Source organism: Hemiscyllium ocellatum, chromosome 42 (assembly GCF_020745735.1).
Source record: "Hemiscyllium ocellatum isolate sHemOce1 chromosome 42, sHemOce1.pat.X.cur, whole genome shotgun sequence".
In the NCBI taxonomy this organism is placed as follows: Eukaryota; Metazoa; Chordata; class Chondrichthyes; order Orectolobiformes; family Hemiscylliidae; genus Hemiscyllium; species Hemiscyllium ocellatum.
In genome coordinates, this window is record NC_083442.1 from 33482496 (window position 1) to 33495803 (window position 13308).

Here is a 13308-nt window from a genome sequence, read left to right on the forward strand (position 1 = left end):
AGTGGCACTGGAAAAGCACAGCATGTCAGGCAGCATTCAAGGAGCAGCAATGCTGATGGTTCAGGCATAAGCCCATCATCAGGAATGTGGAGGGATAAGGAGGATGAGAAACAAATATGGGGATGGGGTTGGGCATGTGGGGAAGGCAATAAGTGGATGCAGGAGGGAGGTAATTGTGATAGGTCAGTGAGGAGTGTGCACAGATAGGTGGGAGGAAGATGGACAGGTAGGACAGGTGAAGAGAGTGGTTTGGGAGGGGCAAGATTTGGAAACTAGTGAGATTGATGATGCTGTTGTGTTGTTGAAGGGTTCCAAGGTGGAAGGTGAATAATTTTTCCTCCAGTTGGTGGGTGGCTTTGATTTGTTGCTGGAGGCAGCTCAGGACGTGCATGTCCTTGGGTAGTGGGATGGGGGAGTTGAAGTGGTCAGCCACAGGGTGGTGGGGTTGTGTGGTGCGTGTCCCCCAGAGATGTTCCCTGAAACGCTCCGCAAATTGGCGTCCTGTCTCACCATTGTTGAGGAGACCACATATCAAGAGCAACAGATGCAGTAGATGAGGTGGGTTGGTGTGCAGGAAAATCTCTGCCGATGTGAAAAGATCCTTTGGGGCTCTAGTCGGAAGTGAGGGGGGAAATCAAGTGAATTGCTTTGTGCTGGATGGTGGAGAGTTTGAGTATTGTTGGAGCTGCACCCATACAGACAAATGGACAGTATTCCATCACACTTTTGACTTATGCCTTGTAGATGAAGATTGAGAAGTCAGGAGGAGAGTTAATCGCACAGAATTCCCAGCTTCTGACCTGTTATTGTAGACACAGGTATGTGCCATTTCAGTTTCTGATTAGAATGCTGATACTTGGGATTAACTGCCTTTTTAATGACACTACCATTAAAAGGTTAATGGTTAGATTCTCTTGGAGGTGATGATTGCCTGGCACTTGTCAGCAAAAATCTGCCCAAGCCTGAACCTTGTCCAGGTTTTACTGCATTTTAACACAGACGGCTCTAGGGTCTGCGAAGGTACAACTGATGAGGGGCATTGTGCAACCACCTACAAACATCCCTAACTTCTCATTTTATGATTTAAGGAAGGTAATTACTGAATGAGCTGAAGACAGTTGAGCTGAGAACGTTACCTTTGAGGAATTCATGTAGTGACATGCTGGGATTGAGATTATTGACCTCAGAAATGACATTTTCCTTTGAGATGGATAGGATTTCAACAAGTAGGCAGTTTCTCCCAGCAATTCCAGATTTATTAGGACTCCTCAATGCCAAACTCATTCAAGTACTGCTTTTAGGCAAGGGCAGTCACTCTCACCTCAGTCCTTTGGTCCATGTTTTAGTAAGGCTGGATTGAGATCAGGTGCTTGGTGGGCCTGGAACCCAACTTAGTGTCAATGCAATTATTCCCTTACCACTGTTTGATTCGCTCACTGGCATGGTCGAAGGTCCTTTCCATTGCTTGACTGCCCATTAAACATTCACTGATAGGGAGATAATTGGTTTGGTTGGATTTGTCCTGTTTACATACATAGGACATAGGCAATTTTCCACATAGCCAGGGAGATGCTGGTGTTAACGCTGTACTGAAACAACTTGGCTAGGGGCATGCCTGAAGAAGAGCTCATGCCCGAAACATCGATTCTCCTGCTCCTTGGATGCTGCCTGACCTGCTGCGCTTTTCCAGCAACACATTTTTCAGCTCTGATCTCCAGCATCTGCAATCCTCACTTTCTCCAAGGGGCATGACCAATTCTGAGGTGCAGGTCTTCAGTCTTATTGCCCAAATAAGGCAGGGCTCAAAATCTTATTCACATACTAAATTGTTGCGAACCTTCAAATGAACTATTGTATTCTCCATAAAACCTCAATACAGCACATTTTCTAAGAAAAAGGTACTATACATGGGCTAAACTTGCAAAGTGGTTATTTCTCTCAAAAGGGATAAAATGTTTACCTACATTCAATCTGAACATCCCAGAATAATCTTTCTTTGACGGTTATGTGGTTGAGAACATCCATCCCTATATGTTCAACATGCTCAAGATACAACTGGTTAAATGGCTGCTTTCAATGCGAACCAGACAGAGAGTACTAGGATTTACAACTCTGCTCAAGCAGTTCTATACCCAAGGTTGAAAAACCTGCACTGCCAGCCTGCATTTCAAATTAAATTGTACATGAAATGGACTGATGTCAGAATATAGTGTGTTAAGCCTGCAGATATTGGATACACGTCCACAAGCTTTGATCAGAAACTTAAATGCACAAGCAGAATTCAGATTCAGTGTTCACAATTAGTCCAGTACTGTTTAAAAAAAAAAGAACAGAAGTTGGAAGAAATGCACTTTGAAGACTACATCATCACCTTGAAAGCTCAGTGTATAACAACTGGTGCTACTAAAATAGAAGTTTCAAGATTCTCTTCTGCTTCTCAATGGAATCTGAGGAATTAGCACAGGAGTGGAATCCGAGCTTCTTGTTTGTCTGCACTCCTGCACATACAATCTTGGTCCCACCCAAAAGAAACAAACAAGCTCAGTAGGTTCAGCTCAAAAATAAGGTAAAAACAAATGACTGAAGATGCTGGAAACCAGAGTCTGGATTAGAGTGGTGCTAGAAGAACACAGCAGTTCATGCAGCATCCGAGGAGCAGTAAAATCGACGTTTCGGGCAAAAACCCTTCATCAGGAGGGCTTTAGCCCGAAACGTCGATTTTACTGCTCCTCGGATGCTGCCTGAATTACTGTATTCTTCCAGCACCACTCATCCAGCTCATATATTCCCAAGCTGAATTTTGTTTTTCCTCTATAACTGACTTCAGGTTCTGAATGACAGTTAGCAGGTCTCAGACACCAAAACCAGTCTGGCAATTAGAGCTAGTAAATCCAGTTCAAGGCACCAAAAAATTAGGCTTCTGAAATGAATAATCGGACCGACTAATTCAGGGATTTTAAGTACATATGCTGAGCTTATTAATTAGTCAATTTAGGGGAAGATTATCGAAGGTCTTTTGATACTTCAGATAAATTGTATCCACTGCATTATCATTGTCGACCCACTGTCATTAATTGAAAATAAAGGCTGGTAAACCAAGTTATTCTCTTTTGTCATACTGATTATTTATGCTTTCATGTAACTCAGAAACAATCTTTCAGCAAAAGCTATTTTTCAAGATATAGGTTGTTCTGCTATAACACAACAGTTGTGTTCCTCTGCAACCTCACGTTATGGAAAACTACTATAGAAAATCGGACTCTAGAAGATCGCTAATAGAAAAATCACTACCTGTTCAGTCGAAAGTTCACATTATCCAAACAATGTTCATAATTCATCAATCATGCTAGTCAATTCACGCCGACAAAATGCACATTATAGCAGTACAACCTATAGTCAAAAATTGCCATTTCTACTGATTGCTGAGGTGTATTTCACTGTAGGAGAATTCACTGCAATTCAAGCCTGATCCTGAACATACCTGAGGATCCTGTCGCAGTTTATTCTGATGATGCACATGTTGAGTCAATGATCGTTTCGTCACGCCCATATGCCGAAAATGATAATAATCATCAAAAATCTGCAGAACAGAAACACAAGGCTTATTAGCACATACAATAAATATTAAAAATATCACGCCTATTAAGTCAAACGAAAGGAATGTTCCTGAAGAAGAAAAAGCATGTTTTTGTGTAATACACAAGGCATAAGACTCCTTCAGAGTCACAACAAAGATCTCAGCCTTCCTTTAACTGTAGCCTTTTGAGCAACCCCAATCCTAATTACTTCATCAGTGGCAGCTGTAGCATCAGCTGCCAAGGGTCTAATCTCTGGAATGCCCTTCCTAAACCTCAGTCTCTCCCTCCTATTTTAAGTTGCTTCTTAAAACTAACTACCAAAGTTTTGGCCATCTGCCCTGATATCTCTGAATTTGGCTCAGTATATTTTTGCCTTATAATTTTTCTGTGAAGAAACCGGAGACATTTTATTACCTTAACACTGTACATAAATGAAACTGTGCTGATAACAATTTGATTTCAGCTGAGTTAGTTGATCTTATTCAGAACAATATGGGTGCTACACATGGTTGCAGTACCATAAAGTTGAGTCTTCAAAGCAAACTTGTAATCTTACAGAATACGAGTTTAAATTTTATGATGACACATACAAACACAAGAATAAGGAACAGACCAGTTCGCCCCTCAAGCCTACTGCACTATTCAATAAGATCATTATTGATCTGATTGCAGCCAAAGTCCAATTTCCTGGACACCTCTGATATTCTAAGGCTCCCTTGTTAATCATTTGTCCTTACCTTAAAATTATTCAATGACCCAGGTTCCACTTCTCTCTGGGGTAGAACATTCCACAGATTGTCAACGTCTGTTTTTAAAAAAAACTCTTCTCATCTCAGTCTTAGATAAGACTGCTTACTTTTACATTTTTGTTTCTGAGATTTATATTTACACTGTGTAGTTTCCAAATGCCCAATTGTAAAATTTACCAAATCACAATACACTTAACATGCAGGAATTTTTTTCAGAATATAGTCAGTCATCTTAAACTTTCTGACACACACAGCAAACCTTTCCCTCACTTGGTGAAGTCCACAACTATTGTGATGGGTACATCATTCGAGCAGCCAATTTGTTGCTGCAGTAAGGGTGGCAGGTTATTCGACTATCAAGAGATTCACAGCAACCCTCATCCGATCCTTACTTTATTCAAACCCAACCAGTACCGTTTCTCTCCACAGGTTAAAATTATAAGGATAATTATAACTATAACCCTAAATCTGCAACCCCACAAGTTAAGTGGGCAAACAATTTGACAACTGGTGCTTAATGTCAGGAAGTGCTAAGTCACGTGCTTTGGTATACAGAATCAAAAGGAAGACTTAGTTAAATGGGAAGACTTCCCAAAAATATGCAAGGATCAGAATTTTTTGTGCACAAACACAAAGTTAGCATGGAAGTACAGGAAACAATAAAGACAAATGGAATTTATTGATAAAAGGTTTGGAGCTTAAAAATAGGGAAAAGTCTTTTTAAAACTCTACACGGTGTCAATCAGGCAGAATCTGGAGTAGAGTGTACCCATAGAGTTGTATCGTCTTCAGCCTATGTAGTCAAAAATAACCACTTATGCATGTTTAAATATTCCTTAAATGATGAGGATTTCTGCATTTATAACCTTCGCTGTCATTGAGTTCCAGATTCCCAACACTCCGAAGGTTGAAAACATTTTCCTCAGGTCCTCGATCTCTTCTGCCCCGTACCTTAATTTTAATCTCGATCCTTGGTCATCAATCCTTCCGTTAAGGGGATAAGTTTCTTCCTGCCCACCCTGTCTAGTGGAGAATGGATGCGCTGACATAGAGGCAGTTCAAAATAGATTCGCTGATTCCTGGGATGCCAGGGTTGATTTATCAAATACAGTTAAATGGATTAGGCTTTTATTTGCTAGAGTGTGTTGAGAAGAATGACAGGTGATCTTAATGAAGCATACATGATTCTGAAGGGGTTCGACAGGGTTCGTATTGAGATGTTTCCACGAATGGGGTTTCTCAAACTCGGAGGGAGCATGGTTACAGAACAAGGGAACGTGCATTTAAAACCAAGATGCATAGAAATTTCTTCTCTTAGCAGGTAGCAAATGTTTGGAATTCTCTATCCCAGACAGTTGTAGAAGGTGGAGCAGAGAGTATATTTAAAGAGGAGATCACTAAGATTTGTGAAATATCAGGGAGTCAGTAGCTATGATGAACTAACACAAAAAAGGAGTTCAGGTTTGGGTCAAAATCAGCCATGACCTTACTGAATAATGGGGTACATTTGAGGGGCCAAAGATCAACCGAAATAACAGATTTGAAATTGAACTGGGTAAGATATATATGGATTTCTGCCAAATTAAGGAGCTGATAGACTGTTTTTCAAAATGGTGCCTTTTCCCCTCCAAGTAGAGATAAAACTAATGAGCTTGTGTAAAAACAGCTGGACATAACTGGAAGGCATAAAACAGGCATGAATCAGCTTGGATCCAACAGAGTTCCTGGATAATCAAATATGTTTCTACTTGATCAGTTTATAAATGGCATAGTAAACCAGACAAGCAACAAATACTGCTTTAAAAAATATACATACATGTGCACAGAGGTTCATTTTTTATACACACCAAGCCATTTCAACAGGTTTCCTTCGATGGTTTAGTTAGTACATATGCTGTAACAGAACCATATTAGATGGAAATGTTTCAGGTTAAATTAAAAGTGTTTGAGTTAACAGATACCTACTGGGGTAATATCAGCAATTGGCCCCTATATCTTTCAAGAATGGGGGAACAAAAGTGAATTTGAATTCAACCTTATGCTAATCACAACTCTCCATGCCTCACCCCCAAACAAAAAACATACTCTGCACTCAGATTCACATTTGTATGTTACCTATTTCTTAGTACAGTTACCTTGGTGTCTTGTCTGCATATATTCCTGCATATTACAAGTTCTCCCAAATACGCTAGTTACCAAATACTTTTGAGCTCTTTGCCATGTGTACAGCCAGTAAAATCTCTCTTGAAAAACTGCACTTTGTTGAATATGCAGTGTTAAAGCACCACCAAGGATATATTTCCCTCCCCTCCCCTATCAGCGTTCCGCAAGGACCACTCCCTTCGTGACTCCCTTGTCAGATCCACACCCCCCACCAACCCAACCTCCACCCCCGGCACCTTCCCCTGCAACCGCAGGAAATGTAAAACTTGCGCCCACACCTCCACACTCACTTCCCTCCAAGGCCCCAAGGGATCCTTCCATATCCGCCACAAGTTCACCTGTACCTCCACACACATCATCTATTGCATCCGCTGCACCCGATGTGGCCTCCTCTATATTGGTGAGACAGGCCGCTTACTTGCGGAACGCTTCAGAGAACACCTCTGGGCCGCCCGAACCAACCAACCCAATCACCCCGTGGCTCAACACTTTAACTCCCCCTCCCACTCCACCGAGGACATGCAGGTCCTTGGACTCCTCCACCGGCAGAACACAACTACACGACGGCTGGAGGAGGAGCGCCTCATCTTCTGCCTGGGAACCCTCCAACCACAAGGTATGAATTCAGATTTCTCCAGCTTCCTCATTTCCCCTCCCCCCACCTTGTCTCAGTCGGTTCCCTCAACTCAGCACCGCCCTCCTAACCTGCAATCCTCTTCCTGACCTCTCCGCCCCCACCCCACTCCGGCCTATCACCCTCACCTTGACCTCCTTCCACCTATCCCACCTCCATCGCCCCTCCCCCTAGTCCCTCCTCCCTACCTTTTATCTCAGCCGGCTTGGCTCTCTCTCTCTTATTCCTGATGAAGGGCTTATGCTCGAAACGTCGAATTCTCTATTCCTGAGATGCTGCCTAACCTGCTGTGCTTTGACCAGCAACACATTTGCAGCTGTGATCTCCAGCATCTGCAGACCTCATTTTTTACTATGCAGTGTTAACAAAACAGAATGCATTAATAAATAAATTAGGTGCCTAAATATTTAGCAGCAGGAAAGACGTTCACCAACCTGCCTGATAGTCCAGCTGAAGCATTTCCCAGTGAAGAATTGCGACTGGGGTGCAAACCCAGAAGACAACCAACGTGCATTATGCTAGATCCTATCCAGTATGACTAACAGCCTCACGGAAGGCAGGCAGCATCAAGGGAAGAGTGTGTGAAAACCCAAAGACAACACTTGAGTAGGATTTACAATATGAATTGAATGAAATGATTCAATTAGTTTGTCAGGGGTTAGCATTTACTATATACATGGATAGTGAGCTAAAGATTCTGGCTTTATATGGGTGTAAGTGATTCACAATGATATCAGAAACAATGTTGTGATGGTCTGCAGCTGACTCTAACACTTAAAATATGAAGTGGCTGGACAATTACTCAGCCCTTCACTGATTCAAACTATTTTTACAGCCTGACAGCACTTTACAATTCAGCATTCGCATTGAACTGAAGTATCTAATAAACCTCAAATTGAAAAAGTTGAATAAATAAAATTGCATTATCACTTTTTTGGGAAAGTGGCACTGGAATAGAGTCGAGAGTGTGGTTCTGAAAAAAACGCAGCAGGTTATGGCAGCATCCGAGGCACTGGAATAGACCCTGACCACATTGGGAAATGTCTGAGCCATACAGGGGGCTTTAATTTTTTTATAAAGGTAAACTCTACTGAAGGGCCAGTGTGGCACAGTGATAGTGTCCCTACCCCTGGATTTGGAGACCCAGGTTCAATCTCAGCTGTTGCAAAAAAGGTGTGTAATAACATTCCTAAACAGGCTGATTAAATTTTTAAAAACCCTTACTACACAATATTCTTAGAATTTATGAAATTTGCAACAATTAGATTCACAGAACTTACAAAATGACCTTGCAGTAATTCTATCTCTAGTAGCATATTTAGGGCAAAAAGGAGTTATATTCAGTTGCAAGCAAAGTGTTTAATTAGCATGTGTAATTAAGGGTTTAAACTTTTTAATAGATAACATGCATGCAATGGAAACTGTGGAGTGATGAGCAAGGATTCAATGTGAGCAATAATGTAGAGCTGTCAATGTCAGTGTTAGATCAAATATATAGAGTTGTACCTGCTTTATTCTCCATTAAAGACAGAAATCACATCACAATTTGCACAATTGCAGGTGAAAATGTTCAGCCCTTGCCCCCACCCTTACTATATCCAGAGTAATTCTCTATAGGTTTCTTGACTCCTACTTTCTCCCTGAAAGCCCCTTCCATAAACATGGCTGCCTGACAGCAGACTGAAAAAAAAAGTTTCATTATTCTGAACATCCAACCCCTAATCTACTAAATTTCTTTAAAATATCCAGACGTATGCTCAAATATCTATATCATCCTTTTAAAGATGAAATCCTCAATTAGATTAGACTTAGTGTGGAAACAGGCCCTTCGGCCCAACAAGTCCACACCGACCCGCCGAAGCGCAACCCACCCATACCCCTACATTTACCCCTTACCTAACACTACGGGCAATTTAGCATGGCCAATTCACCTGACCCGCACATCTTTGTGACTGTGGGAGGAAACCGGAGCACCCGGAGGAAACCCACGCAGACACGGGGAGAACGTGCAAACTCCACACAGTCAGTCGCCTGAGTCGGGAATTGAACCCCAGGTCTACAGGCGCTGTGAGGCAGCAGTGCTAACCACTGTGCCACCGTGCCACCCAAATTACTTCTGTATTTTCTCATATCTCAGACCAAACATTCAGAAGGAAAGCAGCCTCAAGGCTCTTCCCTGTCTCCAACACTTGTACATCTTCTGTTCCTCAACTGAAGTTACACAGCACTTGTGGTATAGTCAGCAGAACACAACACATTTTAAATCTAAAAAGGAGAACTAATTTTCCCACTAAATTAACAAGACTTGACAGGCCTAAATGATGTCATGCAAGTTTCAAGTACATGTAGAAACATGAGATAGAATACTTTACATACATTAATTGTACATGCAAGCAACACTTTGCACATATTGATCCTAAATGAGAGTAGGATCAAATGGCACCTGCAACCAGCAGTTATAACTTCTTGGATTTTTATTTTTTTATAATAAATTCAAAGCAGTAACAATATTTTGTTTTAAATAGCAACAATATACATTTAAACAGCACACAACATAATAAAAAAAACTAAAGGCACTTCACAAGAGCATTTTGAAACAATTCAACATGTACGGAGAAGCTATTATCCTTGGCAACCAAAAGCATGGGCAAAGGTAGAATTTTCAGGAGGGCCTTCAAGGAGAGAAAGGGGGGAAAAAAGGTATTCCAGAATTTAGGGCTACACTGTTTGAACACACAGCAACTAAGACCAGGAAGAAAATGTTATCAGAAGCCCTCATTTGTAAGACTAGCTCATTGTTCTTCCAGTGCTCTCTATGTACACAGCCTATTTCACGACAATTGTTGATTGTACTAATTTTCCTAATTAAAATAACTTCTAAACAAACACTTCAGTCAACTTCATTCAGTTTAGTAATCTTAGCAAATGTGTTTTTTTAAAAAAAGCAGACACATGAATAGATTCAAGTTCCAAAATGTGTCATTTGAAGTTAGGAAAAAATCCTAACATTTTGAAGCTACCATTTAAAATGCAAACAGTTGAAGTATTGAAATGCTACATTGGTCTATATCAGTTTATATAGTGAACAACTTTAGAAAAATTGAAGCATTAGCAGTTTTTAAATGTAGTCAGCAAGAGATGTTGAATGTTAGCAATAAATTTTAAAATCTGATGGCTATTTTGGCAACACATTAGGCTTCAAATTTACAATAATTATGTAGTTGATGTAAATACCTTAAATAAAAATTTGGGTAGAAAAATTGAGTTTCTATTAAAAAATCATGCTTTTAGACAAACTGTATATAATCAGCCATCTTTGGAAAGGTTTAAGATTTACAAGTAGTTGATGAACAGAGATGGATTACAAACATGTTATTGAAGGTTTGAAGTTAACATGTTTGCTTTGGAGTGAAATAACTCTTGGGACCCACCAATGCCCATTTGTTTTGCATTATTTAATCTTAAATCACCCATCATTACCTTTTGTGGATCTATTTGATTTAAAAATGCATATCACCTCCCACATTTAACGTTTTCATCCCCAACCCACACAGGTTTCCGCCCAGTAGAGCTAAAATGCAATTTTAGACTCTAAGTTAAACATCCCCCTCCAGCCTTTTTAACAGTTAATTCTTGATTATGGGAAAGTATGAACAGTTAACTTGATTATCCATTTAGAAAACCAAGAATTCTATGTTAAGGAATAAGAATTACAGCATCTGGGAGGTAGAACCATTGCCTCCAAGTGGGAGCTTCTCGCCAGGACTAGAATACATAATCTAAGATTAGTGTCATACAAAGTAAGACTGCATTGGCATAGACACCATAATTCAAATTGCCCACCTTGAAGCTTTTAAAAGATATCCCCCCCCCCAGTATTTTTCCAAAATTAATTCAACAATTATCTGCAAATACACTAACTAGTCATACAGCCAACATGTCACTTGTGAACTCTCAGTGCACAAACTGGTTAGTGTTTCCCTACCTAAAAACCATAATTATGCTTTGAAAGCGATTCTTTGAGTCAAATAGTTCGGCACTCTGGCACTCACTTAGCATGACCAGCACAGTTCAAATACAGTTTCTTTAGAAGTTATATACATATTTATGTATATTTATTGTAAATTTATTTCAACTTTAGATGAGAAGGCATTGTCATAAGCAACAGCACACAGAGTTGGTCTCAAATACAAGCCTCAGGTTCAGAATAATTTGTCAACAACAATGTTTACAGGCCTCAATTTTCTCAATTCCCATAATACCTAAATTGTATTCATTACTGTACACTAATTTAGTAGATATGTCGGCTTGTTCATATTATTGAACTACTTATGGTACAAAGGTAGATCTATACATGTATGTAAATTATTGGTTATACCAGGATCTAGGCCTGTGACTCCAGCGTTTGATTGGACTCTGCACAGTGCACTGCGCCAGCCTGCAGCATTTGCGCTGCTGGCTGCATTTGGAACTCATTGCTCCACATTGTTGCAATAAACCCACAAGGCAACTTTCAAACAAAAAATTCAAACAAAATCAATATGGTGAAATAAAGAGATTCCATAAACTCCAGGAGATCGTAACTTCTCAAATACATTTTCCTAAATTATGAAACCAATTGCAGCTGTGAATCTACTTTAATGAGCCACTGATTCAAACCACCTTCATCAATGCTCCACTACAAAAAAAGCTTCAAGTTCAATATCAGGCTGGGAAATTAAACAATCTGCACATTTAGCCAAAAATATACCACGATTACTAAGGACAAAGACAATCTGGACCTTAGTTAATTACATTTTTTTAATATAACTTTCAATTAAATTTGCCAGTTAGCAAGTCTGAAATCTCTCTCAAGGTTGTAATTTACAAATTAGGCCTACTATGACACATGATGCATGTATTGTTGTTAATAGGCAACCTGGTTTCAAAAAGGAGCGGAAAAATAGATTTTACTTTTCAGTTCAGTGAAGGTGATTTTTTTTAAAAAAAGCAAGCAGCAAAACCATTTTAAGCAGTGAACCTACGCAGTTTCTCCAAGTGAGCATGTGATTTAAAGATTCTCAATTACCTGGGATATCAATTGCTGAAATAACAAAATTGAGTTTTATCATACAGAAAGAGATTGCCAGAGGCCACTGGGCGGTTCATGTTGGATGAATAGTCATCTTAGCAGCAGAGCAATTATTTCATTAATGAAGTCTCCAGACTGTCAGAATTGAAAGTCTCCAGATCAATAGAACTGAAACATCTTAAAATTCCACCCCCCACCAAACAACTGAGGAGGGATAGTCTCAACTGATGAATAACTAAATCCCTGATTATGCAGCTCTCCAACATGGTGAAGCCAGTAGATATCCAATGCTGACTTCTGTGGACAGGTAGTGTAATGGTCTCTGCCCATAGACTTTACCCATAAATACTGGAGAATGCTGGCCAAGCCAGAGGCCTGGAGGAGCATGCAGCACACTAGCTGAGATAACTGCAGTGACTTTCAAGTCAGAAATTAATAAAGTACTAGTAGATGTAAATGTTGATATGCCATGCTGCTCACTAAATAGGATTTACATCATTATTCAGACCTGGGACGGAAAAAAAACTGTTTCTTCAACAAAAACCTTGTTTAATGAATCTTGCCAATTGACACAGTATTGTCCATGTCATTTAGAAGCTAGAAAATCCAATGTCGTGCTCCTCTTCAAGTAGGACCATGGTATCTTTAACATTCTTATGGTGCTGGCAGATGTGATTTCTAATAAATATTTGACATGTGATAAAGCAGAACTTGCCCTGAAACATGAATCTCAAGTGGGGCTTGACCTCTGATTTATGAGCGCCACCACCAACTGAGCAAGCACAACACGACAAATGAAAGCAAGACAATTGTGGGAGGAAATTTTAAAAGGTCCTTGAAAATAACGAGCTAGAAAAGAGCACACTGAACTAAATCTTCATTTCTAAACAGAGGGTATAGAAAGCAGCTATGTGAGAGAGAAAATTCAGTGTACAGAGTAAAAAGGGAAAATAGATAGACTTGAGAATATAGAATGAACCCATGTCTTTTTCACTCAAAGACTGATACCTTGTCAGAGGCTTGTCTAACTTGTTTATAATTCATACAATGCATTTATTTCAAATGAGATGGTCTTGTATTTGAAGTGTAGCCAACTGTTGCTTTAAAAGATTA

The 13308-nt window shown here is 40.0% G+C and overlaps 1 protein-coding gene across 2 annotated transcripts in view; it reads right to left on the minus strand.

Annotated features, from left to right (window-relative positions):
• Positions 1 to 13308, minus strand: part of LOC132834659 (furin-like) — a 104108-nt gene that overhangs the window by 37793 nt on the left and 53007 nt on the right. For both annotated transcript variants that reach the window (XM_060853593.1, XM_060853592.1), the window contains exon 2: positions 3482 to 3580. In XM_060853593.1, coding sequence (XP_060709576.1) covers positions 3482 to 3580 — 99 coding nt within the window. The remainder of the gene's footprint in view (positions 1 to 3481; positions 3581 to 13308) is intronic.